A 14,938-nucleotide genomic window follows, 5' to 3' on the forward strand; every position below is an offset into this window, starting at 1 on the left:
AATAAACCTCCTTTGGAAAAGGAACCAAAAATGGCCAGCATTAACAAGATGTGAAGAACTATTCAAAGACCCAACCGTGACTAAAATCATCAGAGCCTTTTTAAAATTGATTAATAGCAGGTAAGAACTATAGACTGCCCAAAACAGCAGAATGTGTGCAATTGCTTCATGATCAGTACTGCTAGCCTGATGCCTGTGGTGGGTTGAAGGGCGAGGGCTCCTACGCATTGCTTAAAAATGGCCAAGGGGTCTAATTCCTATTCACTGACCTACCTTAGCAGCAGGCGGAGGTGCTCCTGGTCGCCAATAATGTCATACTTGAGGGAGAACACCAAGTGGCCCAGGGCATTGTCAATGCAGTAATAATTAAAGTGTTCCTGAGGAAGGAAAGCATCGCGTTAAGTATTCACAACGAATCTTCACAAGCACAGGCCCTGTCTCCATGCTGTTTTAATCGTCATCTCCATTTGTTGATATCTTCGTGAAACAACTTAATAGGGATGAATTTGTACACATGATGGGTGCCTCCTGGATGCTACTTATATTCTCTTTCACGCCTTCTTTTTTGAATTCTCTAAAATATGCAACTGGACAATTGGGATTTCTAAGGAAGGCAAGAAAAGTGTAGCAGAGGAAATTAATCTGGAGACTAAAGTTGAAAGGATAACTTAATGAGCCAACCAGCATAGGGTATTGGAGACGCAAGAAACTACAGACACTGGAATCTGGAGCAACAAACAGTCTGCTGGAGGAACTCAGTGGGTCGAGCAGATTATATTCTTCCGGCAGGTTGATTGTGCTGCACAGGGTATTCCTCTATTCCCTTCCATAAGTTCAGCACATCCCATGATAAACAGTACCAACATTTATTGTATGCTGCTTCTGACTTTTTTTTTCGGGGGTTTTCAGGCCTCCTGATGTACTTACAATGAGAGAACCAACCCAACAGAAAATCCAGACGACGGCAACCGACTCATTGAGAGAGACACAAGAGACTGCAGATGCTGGAATCTGGAGCAAAAATCAAACTGCTCAAGGAACTCAATTGATCGAACAGCATCTGCGGAGGGAAAGGAATTGTCGATGTTTGGGCTCGAGACCTTCATCAGCAGGGTCTAGATCCGATTTGTCAACAATTCCTCTCCCTCCACAGATGCTGCTTGACCTGCTGAGTTCCTCCAGCAGATTTTTTTGCACCATCTCATTAAAACAGGTTAAATCGACTCCATGGCTATGATGGAGTTTTCAGTGACTGCTGATCTGATATGAATCAGGAACTTCAGAACAAGTCCCTACTATGTATTATTGCTGAAATGTTGGAATGTAATCCTGATTCATTTTTTCATTCTAGCAAGCACATTATTGAAGCTAAAACGATCTATTCTGTATGCTAAAGTGTAGTTACTCCATACCTTTCCCAGGAAGTGTTTCCGATAGATTTTGGCTATTGTGTTGCATTCCAGCTTGAGCTTGGAAGGAGGAGATGAAACCTGCTCTGTCTCAGGAGAACTTGTGACATCATGGTTTGTCCCCTCGATCCAGTAGCCACCAAACTGAGGGAGGAGGATGATTGGATAAGGTGGCTCGCGCTGCAGGACCTATCAGAAAGACAGATAGGCAGACAGAAACTACATGTAAAAAGAAGCTCATCAAATATCCCATCCGGGCCACACCATCTTCTCGCAGCTCCCATCGGGCAGGAGGTACAGAAGCCTGAAGTCCCACACCACCAGGTTCAGCTACTTCCCTTCAACCATTCAGTTCTTGAACCAACCGGCACAACCCTGATCACTACCTCAGTTTAGCAACACTGTGACCACTTTAATCACATTGCACTAAAATGGACTTCATTTGTTTTTGTTCTAATTGTGTTCTTTCCTATAAAAATTGTGTATAATTTATGTTTAATTTATTTTTCTTGTGAATGCTGCTTATCTGATGCTCTGTGCCTGTGATGCTGCTGCAAGTAAGATTTTCATTGCACCTGTGCACACATGGACTTGTGCATGTGACAATAAACTCGATTTTGACTTTAAAATACAGAATTTGTGTGAAGGGTGATTCACTAGAGTTGTCTGCACCTGAGCTTAGGTCTACTTTTTACATTAATGTTGTGATGCAAGTGTAAATGCAGTGATATTAATGAGATTGAGAGAACAGAAATTTTCTCCGTGGATTTGAGGTCTGGGGTCGGTGGGGGGGGGGGGGGGGGGGGGGGATGTTGGACAGACAGATCTTTCCCCGCAGAGTACCTCATGACTTTCCATCCTATGGTCCCAGGGCAAGAAGGGCAACAGCTGCTTTTAGCTGCTTCTTCAGACAACTCTGGTCTAAAAGCATGCTTCCAATGGGGGAGCTGGGAAAATCATCACCATGGACAAACCAGGCATTGATGAGAAGAAGACGCTTCAAAAACAATAAACCTGGCTTTGGAAATACAAAGCAAACAGCCAGGATGAAACTTTAAATGACTACTCATGTACAGTGGATTATGAATTTCCATCGAGCCAGCATTTCTGAAACCTCATTGTATTGATTTCTGCACATAGCATGGAGACAATGCTGAGGTTATAATGATGGGAACAAGTAACTCAGTGTATTCCTTAGAACCTCTTTTGAACAGTTTGTTTTATACTTAAAAAATTGGCATTAAAACTAACTTTATTAGTTCAAGTGCTTGAGCAAAAATTGAAGGTTTCAGGAAACTTCCATCAGGGAAATTGACTTCTGCTGGTTTTGTGGCCACTCACCTTCCTCCGGTCTGAGATATCTCAGAATTCATCTGCTGTTTCTCATCTTATGGAATCAGTCTGTGCTGTGGTGGGCTTTGCTGTCTATAACCTTTGATATTACCCTTTTAAAATGCACTAGTAAAAGAATTTATAGAATGTATTTAAATAATATTTGGTGGAACATAACTATTATTTTACAAAGATTTTCTTCTAAATTTCATCTTCAATTCTTTCGGTAATTCTTTTAAATCTGTGTCCTTGTTGACACCTTGCTACTGAGTGGTTACAAACACAAAGGTCAGGTGTCAGATCTCTCAGTGGGTGAACATTTTGGTGATAGTGATCATAATTCTATCTCCTTTACGTTAGCACTGGAGAGGGATAGGAACAGACAGACTAGAAAGGTGTTTACCTGGAGTAAAGGGAATTATGAGGCTCTCAGGCAGGAAATTAGAAGATTAAATTGGGAACAGATGTTCTCTGGGAAAAGTAAGGAAGATATGTGGTAAATATTCAGGAGATATTTGTGTGGAGCTCGGCACAGACGTGTTCCGATGGAACGGGAGTCATGACAGGATACAGGAACCGTGGTGTACGAAGGCTATAATAAAACTAGTCAAAAGGAAAAGAAAAGCATACAAAAGGTACAGAGAGCTCGGTAATGTTAGAGATCTGGAGGAGTACAAGGCTAAAAGGAAGGAACTTAAGAAAGAGATTAGGAAAGCCAGAAGGGGACATGAGGGAGCCTTGGTGGGCAGGATTAAGGAAAACCCCAAGGCGTTCTACAAGTATGTGAAGAGTAAGAGGATGAGATGCGAAAGGATAGGGCCTATCAAGTGCAGCAGTGGGAAAGTGTGTATGGATCCAGAAGAAATAGCGGAGGTACTTAATGAATACTTTACGTTAGTATTCACCACGGAAAAAGATCTGGGGGATTGTAGTGGGGACTTGCAGCGGCCTGAAAAGCTTGAGCATGTAGATATTAGAAAAGAGGTGGTGCTGAAACTTTTGGAAAGCATCAAGTTAGATAAGTCGCTGGGACCAGATGAGATGTACCCCAAGTTGCTGTGGGAGGAGAGGGAGGAGATTGCGGAGCCTCTGACGATGATCTTTGCATCGTCAATGGAGATGGAAGAGGTTCCGGAAGATTGGGGGGTTGCGGATTTTGTTCCCTTATTCAAGAAGGGGAGTAGGGATAGTCCAGGGAATTATAGACCAGTGAGTCTTACCTCAGTGGTTGGTAAGCTAATGGAGAAGATCCTGAGAGGCAGGATTTATGAACATTTGGAGATCTATAATATGATTAGGAATAGTCAGCATGGCTTTGTCAAGGGCAGGTCCTGTCTTACGAGCCTAATTGAACTTTTTGAGGATGTAACTAAGCACATCGATGAAGGGAGAGCAGTAGATGTAGTGTATATGGATTTCAGCAAGGTGTTTGATAAGGTACCCCATGCGAGGCTTATGGAGAAGGTGAGGAGACATGGGATCCAAGGGGACATTGCAGTGTGGATCCAGAACTGGCTGGCCCACAGAAGGCAAAGATTGGTTGTTGAAGCGGAGGTCGGTGACCAGTGGCATACCTCAGGGATCGGTACTGGGACCCTTACTATTTGTGATTTTTATAAACAACCTGGATGAGGAAGTGGAGGGGTGGGTCAGTAAGTTTGCAGATGACACGAAGGTTGGGGGTGTTGTGGATAGTTTGGAGGGCTGTCAGAGGTTACAGAGGGACATAGATAGGATGCAGAGTTGGGCTGAGAAGTGGCAGATGCAGTTCAACCCAGATAAGTGTGAAGTGGTTCATTTTGGTAGGTCAAATATGTTGGCGGAATATAGTCTTAATGGTAGGACTTCTGGCAGTGTGGAGGATCAGAGGGATCTTGGGGTCCGAGTCCATATGACGCTCACAGTGGCTGCGCAGGTTGACTCTGTGGTTAAGGGGGCATATGGTGTATTGTCCTTCCTTCATCAATTGGGGAATTGAATTTAGGAGCCGAGAGGTATTGTTGCAGCTATATAGGTCCCTGGTCAGACCCCACTTGGAGTATTGTGCTCAGTTCTGGTCACCTCACTACAGGAAAGATGTGGAAGCCATAGAGAGGGTGCAGAGGAGATTTACAAGGATGCTGCCTGGGATGCGGAGCATTCCTTATGAAAGCAGGTTGAGGGAACTCAGCCTTTTCTCCTTGGAGAGACGGAGGATGAGGGGGGACCTGATAGAGGTGTATAAGATGATGAAAGGTATTGATAGGGTAGATAGTCAGAGGCTTTTCCCCAGGGCTGAACTGGTGGCCACGAGAGGACATAGGTTTAAGGTGCTGGGGAGTAGATATAGAGGAGATGTCAGGGGTAAGTTTTTTACTCAGAGAGTGGTGAGTGTGTGGAATGGGCTGCCGGAGATGGTGGTGGAGGCTGATACGATAGGGTCTTTCAAGAGACTGTTAGATAGGTACATGGAGCTGAGTAAAATAGAGGGTTATGGGTAAGCCTAGTAATTTCTAGTGTAGGGACATGTTCGGCACAGCTTTGTGGGCCGAAGGCCTGCATTATGCTGTAGTTTTTCTATGTTCTATGTTCTAAAGGACTTTATCGTAATCTTTGTCAGGAACCTTTGCAGCTTCAACACAGAAAGCTTCAAACTTCAAGCCAACTCGCTTGTAACTTCTTAATCTTGGTGGCATCTGAGTGAATCTATGCCACAGTGAAACTTAAATAAAAACTTTGAAGACCAAGAGCACCTCTGAGCACATTTCCTCATCCTTTGTTACAGGCAGGTTTTATCAAACTTTAGAAAACCCTCAAAGCTCTGATTACTATCTAGGAAGTGTAGAATGTATTGAGAGAAGATTTTTAAAAGACAGATTCACTTCAAGTTTGAGAATTGAGGTTCTCTTATCCTGACTAGTGGTGCACAGGTATTTAGTATGCAGCTGGCCAGTATTTGATGTCAGAGCCAACCAGAGAGCAGGGAACCTCTTCGGTCTTATCTGGTCTGCAGAAATGTTTAAAGCCTTTGTGGTTATTGGCAATGGAAGGAAGCTGGATATGCAGATAAGGCCTCAAACCAGAACTAATTTGCAACAAGAACAGCATTCAAATTTGTTTCCAGATGTTGAAGAAATGCTAGTTATCATTACCTCCAGGCCATGAAATAAAATCTGAAGGTCGTACCTCATGAACACTGGGATAAGGAATATAATCTTCTTCTGTCTGTAAGAGAAGAGACAAGACCATTTTGTTACACTGTCATTCCAGACGTGCACAATGCTTCAAGCAATTTCTTTTAGTTTGAGTTTTGTGGGAGTAACAGCAATGAAACTAACAGTTTCACCACACCATGACAGCAACATCTGGAATGTGGACAAACTGTGTTCATCAGGGAAGTCCCTAGACTGCTGTCAATGATCCCTTCCACAGGGCACTGCTGCTTGCAATCTTTGCCATCAATATTATCGTCCGACAAAAACCTTGGGGGTGGAAGCTATTTCTTGGTTGTTCGTGTGATGAATGTGTGATTAATGCAAGTTCACCTCTGCTTCCGAATTTTAATTCTATTGATTCCAAATTTCAGAAGCAGATGTTAACAAACGTATATTCCAGCACTGTATTTTCAGTTTGTACAGAGCATCAGTTTCTATCCTCTGGTACTGATGAACTATTCTTACTGGAATATATAAATTCTGAATGATATTAGAAGCTGCTGCATGAACCCCAGGTGGATTATTAATTGTCTAATTAACCATTACTGCTTCGCACATTGAAGAAATAATTCTGGTTAATGGTCATCTTCCCTCTCATTCCTCATACAGGATTTTGACCCAAAATGTCAACAATTCCTCTCCCCCCACAGATGCTGCTCGACCCTCTGAGTTCCTCCAGCAGATCGCTTGTTGCTCCAGATTCCAGTGTCTGCAGTCTCTTGTGTCTCTCTTAAAGAAATATTTGTTTGCAGAAATTGTTATTTTCTCAGATATATGTTGTAATATTGAGTAGTTCACAAAATTTTTTTTGATCTTTGGAGAAATTTATTTATGGCAGTTCAGTTGCTTTCCTGACTTTGATTGTGTGTTTAATTTACACTTTTCCAATTTATAGAAAGTGAATGGATAAGATTCTGAAAGACAGGAATTTTTTGACCAGCTGACTAGGAAAATTGATGCAGGCGGAGTAGTAGACATGGTTTACATGGACTGTAGTAAGGCTTTTGATAAGGTTCCACATGGTAGGCTGGTCCAGAAGGTTAAGGCACAAGGGATCTGAGGTGTGCTGGCAAACTGGATGCAAAATTGGCTTGGTGTTAGGAGACAGAGGGTGGTGGCGGATGGGTGTCTTTCTGAGTGGAAATCTTTAACATGATTTACCACAGAGATTGGTGCTGGGACCTTTGTTGTTTGTAATATATATAAATGACTTGGGTGAGAATGTATGGGGTATGATTAGTTAAGCTTGTAGACGACATGAAAATTGGTGGAGTCGTAGGTAGGGAAGAAGGTTGTCTTAGGATACAGCAAGACACGGATCCTCAGGAAAGTTGGACAGAGCGGTGGCAGATGGAATTTTATCTGGACAAGTGTGAGGTGATGCACTTTGGGAGGTCATATTCTGTTGGGACATCTAGAGTAAATGGCAGGGATCTTGGGAAAGTTGATGTACAGAGAGACCTTGGAGTGCAAGTCCATAGCTTGCTGCAAGTGGTGACATGGATGGGTAGGGGGGTGAAGAAGGCATTTGGTATGCTAGTCTTCATAGACTGGGGCAAATCCCATTCGACCGCATTAGGTCCATATCCTTCTATGCCTTGCCTATTCAAGTGCCTGTCTAAATGTCTCCTAGTCATAGTGATTGTATCTGACTCCACCACCTCTTCTGGCAGCGAGTTCCAGACATCAAACACTCTCTGTATAAAGAACTTTCCCCTCAAATATTTTTTAAAACTCCTTCCTTTCACCTTATTCCCATGCCCTCTTGTTTTTGATGCCCCCTTTATGGGAAGAAGATCCTGAGTACTCGAAAATTTTATAAACCTCTATCAGGTCACCCCTCAGCCTTCTTTTGTAGGATTAGTGTGAAATGGGTGTTTGATGGTTAGCACGGACTTGGTGAGCCGAAGGGCCTGTTCCTGTGCTGCATGGCTCTGTGATATAGGAAATATGATCACGTTACCATCACATGTCATGGATCAGCATGATCACATTGAATGGTAGAACTGGCCAGAGGGTTGCATGGCCTCCTTCTGCTCCATTCTCCTCTGGATTTACCAGTGGCTCTAGGTTCAAGCCAATACAGCTGCCCTCTGGAGCAGATAAACAAGTCACTCAGTCGATGAAGGCAGCAGCTGATCGGAGATACCTTGGTCACCAAGCACACAATCCAGGGATGAATTAAAAAGCCTGAGTTGCTGGATAATTACTTCCATTTCTTTCTGAAGGAGTATTCCCATCTCACATGGTTTCGCTGTCTGCAGGTCGATGAGTAGCTTTGACCCAGTGTCACTTTGTATCTGTTGGGTGGAGGAATATTGGCCCTTCCCTGAGCAGAAGCAGCTACCTTTAATTACCAAGGTCCCTAAGCCAAGGCAGCCCTCCCTTTCACAGTTGCTTTGTCTGAGGTCGTGGAGCTTCAGGACACACATGCCCAATTCTTAACCCTACCGCCTCGCCACTTAGCACTCTGCTGTTATCTTGCGAAGTGTTTGAGCAGAAATGCCGGTGGACAGCACGTACTTTAAGAGGTGGTGGAAGAGGGCATCTCTGTTCATCCATTCTGCATCCCTGGATGGTAACGTCACATGAGCAGGAAGAGAAGGAAAGAAATATTATTGCATCAATGACGTACAAGTACCATAGCAACCAATCAGTAAGCAACTCTCTTCCTAGTCAAATCTATGCTTTGCATTGGTGATCAGCAATGGCTACAACAGACACAAAAGGATTGTTTTATATCATGGGGACAATGGGTGAATTGTGTGGCACACACAACACAGCAGAATGGAGCCATTCTTGGACATCAGGTTCAGACTAGCCCAGTATCAGGGGGTCCCAGAGACTGCTGTCTGTCAGCAGCAAGTCTGGTGTTGGAGGTGGGCTTGGGGTGGGGAAGATGCCGGAATACTCTCTCAGCCACTGACCGTTATCACGAGGAACACTTCTGCTCTTTCTGACTCCACCAAGGTGGGTTCTGCATTTCACCTAATCCCATGCAGCTGATTTAGCTGCTTGTCACGTGTCTCCTATTTCACAGGGCATGTCCTGCCCTCTGTCCCAGCGATCAAATGGCTCCTCACTCTTCATCCCATTAAACTTAAAATCTTCCTCCACCTCAATGCCTTCCAATGTCTATCTTAGTCTCCTTCTAACCTTCTTCACACCTCCAACCAAACCCCCAACTCACACCACCTCTACTTAACACTCAACAAACCCATGTAGTTTGGCACTAGTTTCCCTTAACTTCCCTGCATCTTACCCTTTGGGCAGGGAGGTCCTTATGTAGGTTACTCTCAATGCCCATTATTTTCCAGTTGGACGGGGATAGTCCCTGATCTGGACTCCAGTGCTGTCCCATTAGAAAGTGTCACTCAGCATAACCCATCTGCCAGAATAAGATGCCTATTGTGTTGTACCCAGATTGCAATGGTTTGTTTGCTGAAGCATTTCTGAGGAGCCTTGGAGGCCCCTCGAGCAGACTAGAGGCTGTGGAACAGATCAGTGATCAACTGGTCCTAAGTTTGTTTTAAAAAGTGACAAATAGTGACATTCTGCTCTGAATATCACCAGGAGGTGTGGGTGGCAGAGTGACCCAGACCCTGCAAAATCCAGCAGATTTAAAGTCCTGCACATGTCCTCTGTCTGTGTAATAATTCTTGCAAAGTTTTTAGAAGTCTATGTCATGTGCTTCAAAACAATTCTGAGATATTCTGTGGCAACGTACCTGCATCTTTTCAATCATTTCAAAGAAGTCAGTGTTCTGAAAGAGAAACAGAAAGAGGTGGTCAGTTTGAGGGGAAATAAAACCACAGTAGAGAGTTTGAACTGGAGGGGGCATTTGTGAGGTTGGAACAGGAAACTGGGAGCGATGCACAATTCTCCAACTGACGATAAGAGACGATGCTGGAATTTATCAAACCCACACCTCAGACTTGAGCACAATATCTTAGGCTGTTATTCCAGTGAAGTACTGGTGAGATGTAAAACTGAGCCCTCTCTCCCAGGATGTAATAATTTCACATCATATTGAAGAAGATCAGAATCCTGGTCAATATTTATCTCTCAGTCACCAGCACAGAAACCAGAGGACTTGATCATTATGGATCTGCTGACACAAGAGACTGAAGATGAGGAATCTGGTGGGAAAAATGAACTGTTGGAGGAACTCACTGGGTCAGTCAGCATCAGCATGGTCTACATCAATGGTGCTGAGGTCAAGAGGGTTGAGAGCTTCAAGTTCCTTGGAGTGAACATCACCAATAGACTGTCCTGGTCCAACCACGTAGACGCCATGGCCAAGAAAGCTCACCAGCGCCTCTACTTCTTCAGGAGGCTAAAGAAATTTGGCATGTCCCCTTTGACACTCACCAACTTTTATCATTGCACCAAAGAAAGCATCCTATCTGGATACATCACGGCTTGGTATGGCAACTGGTCTGCCCAGGACCGCAAGAAACTGCAGAGTTGTGGACACAGCCCAACGCATCTCGGAAACCAACCTTCCCTTTGTCTATGCCTCTCGCTCCCTTGCTGAAGCAGCCAACATAATCAAAGACCCCACTCACCTGGGTCATTCTCTCTTCTCCCCTCTCCCATCAGGCAGAAGATACAGGAGTCTGAGGGCACGTACCACCGGGCTCAAGGACAGCTTCAATCCCACGGCGATAAGACTATTGAACAGTTCCCTTATACAATGAGATGGGCTCTTGACCTCACAATCTACCTTGTTATGACCTTGCACCTTATTTTCTACCTGCAATGCACTTCCTCTGTAGCTGTGACACTTTATTCTGTATTCTGTTATTGTTTTTACCCTGTACTACCTCAATGCACTGTGTAATGAATTGATCTGTACGACCGGTATGCAAGACAAGTTTTTCACTGTAGCTCGGTACAAGTGACAATAATAAACCAACAGCAATACCAATCTGTGGAGGGAAACGGACAGTCGATGTTTTGGGTTGAGACCCTTCATCAGGATGTCAGCAGTCTAGATGAAGGTCTTAACCCAAAATGTCGACGGTCCATTTCCTTCTGCAGGTGCTACCTGAACCATTATGGAACAACTGTTTCTGGGAGCTTGCTGTGTGTGCATTGGCTGCTGTGTTACGCACATTGCAGTTTTACCTTGTTTTAACAATGCTTTATTGGCTGCAAAACAGTTTGGAACATTCTGAGGTGAAGAGAGGAAATACTTTTAATGATTTGCCCCATTTTGTAACCCAGAGGTCACATTAAAAGTCCCGCTGTCGACAGGGTGGTTTTCCATAGCGGTCTCTGATGTTAGCGCTTCTCTTACATTTGTATCTGTACGTTTTTCTCCTTCTTCTGACAGGGCTTCCACAATTGGCAGCCTCCCTCTTGTACCTCCTCCCACAGGTAAGCTGACTGCCAGCTGACTCATGTGTATAAAAATGTCAGAGAAAACAGCAGGAGAAGGCCATTTGGTCCCTTGCTCTGATACATTATTCATGCCTGATCTTTCACCTCAGCATCACCTTCCTGCAGTATTCCCATGTCCCTCAATTCCCTTAATATTCAAAAGTCCATGACTCTTAAATAAACTCAGTAACTGAGCCTCCACATCTTTCTTGGGTTAGAGAATTCCAAAAAAAATCCATCACTCTCTGGCTGCAGAAATCTCAGTCCTGAATAGTTGGCTCTTTATTATGGGATTGTGAGCTCTGGCTCTAGACACCCTAGCCTTAGGGAACAAGGGATCTGGAATCTACAGCAACAAACAATCTGCTGGAGGAACTCAGTGGGTCAAGCATCATCTGTGGGAAGAAAGGAATTGTTGACGTTTCAAGTGGAAACCCTGCAAGGATATTTGTTCTTTTCTGTCTTTATGCCAACTAATTCCTTAACCTCTTTCACCACAGTGAACATCTTTCTTCAGATTTTAAGCTGTGAATCCTCCAACCATTCCTTTCACATGCACTGGACAGAATCCCCACACCTTGCTCTGGATATATTGCAACAAGGCAACAAGGTCAGTTCCTTCAGTTCCTCAGACTGCTTTTGTGGCCCCTGACCACTCTACTCAAACACTTTCTCCTACGTTGCAATGTTATGAATGAGCTGACTCCCTGTGGAATCAGAAGGTCGAGGAGAGGAGGACGTTACTCTGGCACACTGAACGTTGAGAAACAGGAGCAACACACAAAGCACTGGAGGAACTCAGCGGGTCAGGCAGCATCTGCGATTTGTCTGTCGCTCCAGATTCCAACATCTGCACTCTTGTGTCTCCATTGAGAAACAGTACGTTCATGAATATTGAAAACAGATCCTTGTTGATTGTGTGGTTTAGAGCAGTGTGTGGCTGGATAACGAGGCCAAAGAGCTCACATATTTCACCCGGGTCTTTGCTGTTGGAGATGTTAGTCAGGCAGCAAAAGAGAGACCACAGTTATCCTCAGTATCCTGGGGCTTGTAAAGGGATAATTGAGAACTTGTTCTCCCGTCTACAGATCCCATGGTGCCTACAGTCTTGGTGAAATCAGCTTAATCAGAGAATTATGGAAAATTTCTATCACAGAGGGAGACCATTCAGCCCATCATGTCCTTCCCAGTTGAAAGAGAACCACCCAGCCTAATCCTACCTCCCTTCTCTGGGTCTGTAGCCCTCAAGTCCTGCCTAACAGTGATGAGGGTCTCTGCCTCCACCATCCCTTCAGGCAGTGTGTTCACACCTCACTACCCTCTGGGGGAAATAGTTTGCCTCTTCTCCATCTTTACTTTAAATCCATAGCCCTGATATGATCCCCTCTGTTCGGGGATATCGGCTCTCCCTATGTACTCAAGACACAAGAGACTGTAGATGCTGGAATCTGGAGCAACAAACAATCTGCTGGAGGAACTCAGCTGGTCGAGCAGCATCGGTGGGGGTTGGGGGGGGGGGGGAGGAATTGTCAGTCCTGATGCAGAGTTTCGATCTGAAATCTTGACAATCCCTTCCCCCTCCATAGATGGTGCTCAACCTGCTGAGTTCCTCCAGCAGATTGTTTGTTGCCTCCTACTTACTTCAGTGAAGCTTCTCATAATCTTATAGACCAGTGGTAGCAGTTAGCCTAACGTTATTACAGCGCCAGTAACCCGGGTTCAATTCTGGCCACTATCTGTAAGGAGTTTGTACGTTCTCCCTGTGTCTGCATGGGTTTCCTCCGGGTGCTCTGGTTTCCTCCCACATTCCAAAGACGTACGGGTTAGGAAGTTGTGGGCATGCTATTTTGGTGCTGGAAGCATGGCGACACTTGCGGGTTGCCCCCAGAACACTCTATGCAAAAGATGTATTTCACTGTGTGTTTCTATGTACATGTGACTAATAAAGAAATCTAATCTAATCTAATCTTAATTTGATCCCCTATCAGCCGCCTCTGTTCCAAACAAAAACCCCAGATTTTCCAATCTTTCCTCGTAGCTACAATTCTCCAATCCAGGCAAACCTCCAGTGTAGCTTCTCTCGTGTAATTGCAACTTTTCCGTAATGTGGTGATCAGAACTAGATGCAACCTGAGAGCATGTACCACCAGGCTCAAGGACGGCTTCTGTCCCACTGTTGTCAGACTTTTGAACAGATTTCTCACACGCTAAAAGATGAACTCTTGATCTCCCAATCTGCCTTGTCGTGGCCCTCGCACTTTATTTGTCTGCCTGCAGTGCACTTTTTCTGGTCTATAAAGGGCATAGGCAAGGTGAACGTGCACAGTCTTTTCCCCAGGGTTGGGGAATCAAGAACTAGAGGGCACAGGTTTATAGTGAGAGGGGAGAGATTTCATAGGAACCTGAGGTGCAACTTTTTCACCCAGAGATTGGTCTGTATGTGGAACGAGCTGCCAGAGGAAGTGGTTAAGGCAGGGACATTAACAACATTTAAAAAGTACTTGGACAAGTACATGGGTAGGAAAGGTTTAGAGGGATATGGACCAAACACTGGCAAATAGGACTGGCTTAGATGGGAATCTTGCTCGGCATGGACCAGTTGGGACTGTTTCTGTGATGTATGACTTTACAACTCTAACTACAACACTATAGAGCATTCTGTTTCTCTTTTTATTGCCTCAATGTCCTTATCAATGGAATGATCTGTCTGGATGGTACGCAAACAAAAGTTTTTCACTGTATCTCAGTACGTGACAACAGTAAACCAATACCAATCCAGACACCAATGCTCAGGTCATTGGGCTGTGGGGATTCCCACTTTGATTCAATTGGCTTCTTGGGCTGGAGAGCCGAGGGTAGTGGGTTTGTCTGAAGCCAGGTGCAAGGGATGTCAGTGAGAAGAGAAAGATGAGAGGAACAAGAAAACAGCTAACACAGCTGGTTCTGCCGTGTGCCCTGGATCAATGGTTTCACTGTGTTCTCCAAGCTGACATAATCCTCCATTCTTTCTTTCTTTTTCAATCTTTTTATTAGTTTTCAAATTAATACAGATTAATATATAACATCAGTGTTTGTCCATGTAATACAAAGGGATCAGGGGAACAATCATAGAATAGATAATCATAAAGAACAGTAAAATATAAAAAAATCTGTAGATCCAACGATCTCTTAGTAAATGAATATAATATAAAAGAAAGGAAAGAAAAAGATTTATTATATAAATTTAAAAAAAGAAAGAAAAAAGAACCCAAATCAATAAGAAAAATTATAAATAATATATCAAACCAAACTAAACTAACAGAAAAAATTAAAAATCAAACAAAAAAAAAGACTGGACTAAAATTTCTCAGTAGAAACAGAGCAACATTATGTCGTCAACTCCGTTCCTCTAAGTTGGAAAGTTATTGAAAGGGGATCTATATCATGTGAAAATATTGAATAAATGGACTCCAAATATCTTCAAATTTAAGCGAAGGATCAACAGTACCACTCCTAATTTTTTTCAAGTTTAAACATGATATAGTTTGAGAGAACCATTGAAAAGTAGTCGGGGGTATTGGATCCTTCCATTTAAGCAAAATGGATGGTTTGACCGTTAATGTAACAAAGGCAATCATA

The 14,938-nt window shown here is 43.8% G+C and overlaps 1 protein-coding gene across 4 annotated transcripts in view; it reads right to left on the reverse strand.

Annotated features, from left to right (window-relative positions):
* The window catches only part of rap1gapa (RAP1 GTPase activating protein a), a 302,062-nt gene that overhangs the window by 58,481 nt on the left and 228,643 nt on the right, over nucleotides 1–14,938 (reverse strand). For all 4 annotated transcript variants that reach the window (XM_052039185.1, XM_052039183.1, XM_052039182.1 and 1 more), the window contains 5 exons: nucleotides 9,663–9,698; nucleotides 8,459–8,506; nucleotides 5,907–5,945; nucleotides 1,413–1,598; nucleotides 274–377 (listed from right to left, as the gene is read on the reverse strand). In XM_052039185.1, the coding sequence (XP_051895145.1) occupies nucleotides 274–377; nucleotides 1,413–1,598; nucleotides 5,907–5,945; nucleotides 8,459–8,506; nucleotides 9,663–9,698 (413 nt within the window). The remainder of the gene's footprint in view (nucleotides 1–273; nucleotides 378–1,412; nucleotides 1,599–5,906; nucleotides 5,946–8,458; nucleotides 8,507–9,662; nucleotides 9,699–14,938) is intronic.

The sequence above is a fragment of the Pristis pectinata genome, chromosome 26, assembly GCF_009764475.1.
Source record: "Pristis pectinata isolate sPriPec2 chromosome 26, sPriPec2.1.pri, whole genome shotgun sequence".
Lineage (NCBI taxonomy): Eukaryota > Metazoa > Chordata > Chondrichthyes > Rhinopristiformes > Pristidae > Pristis > Pristis pectinata.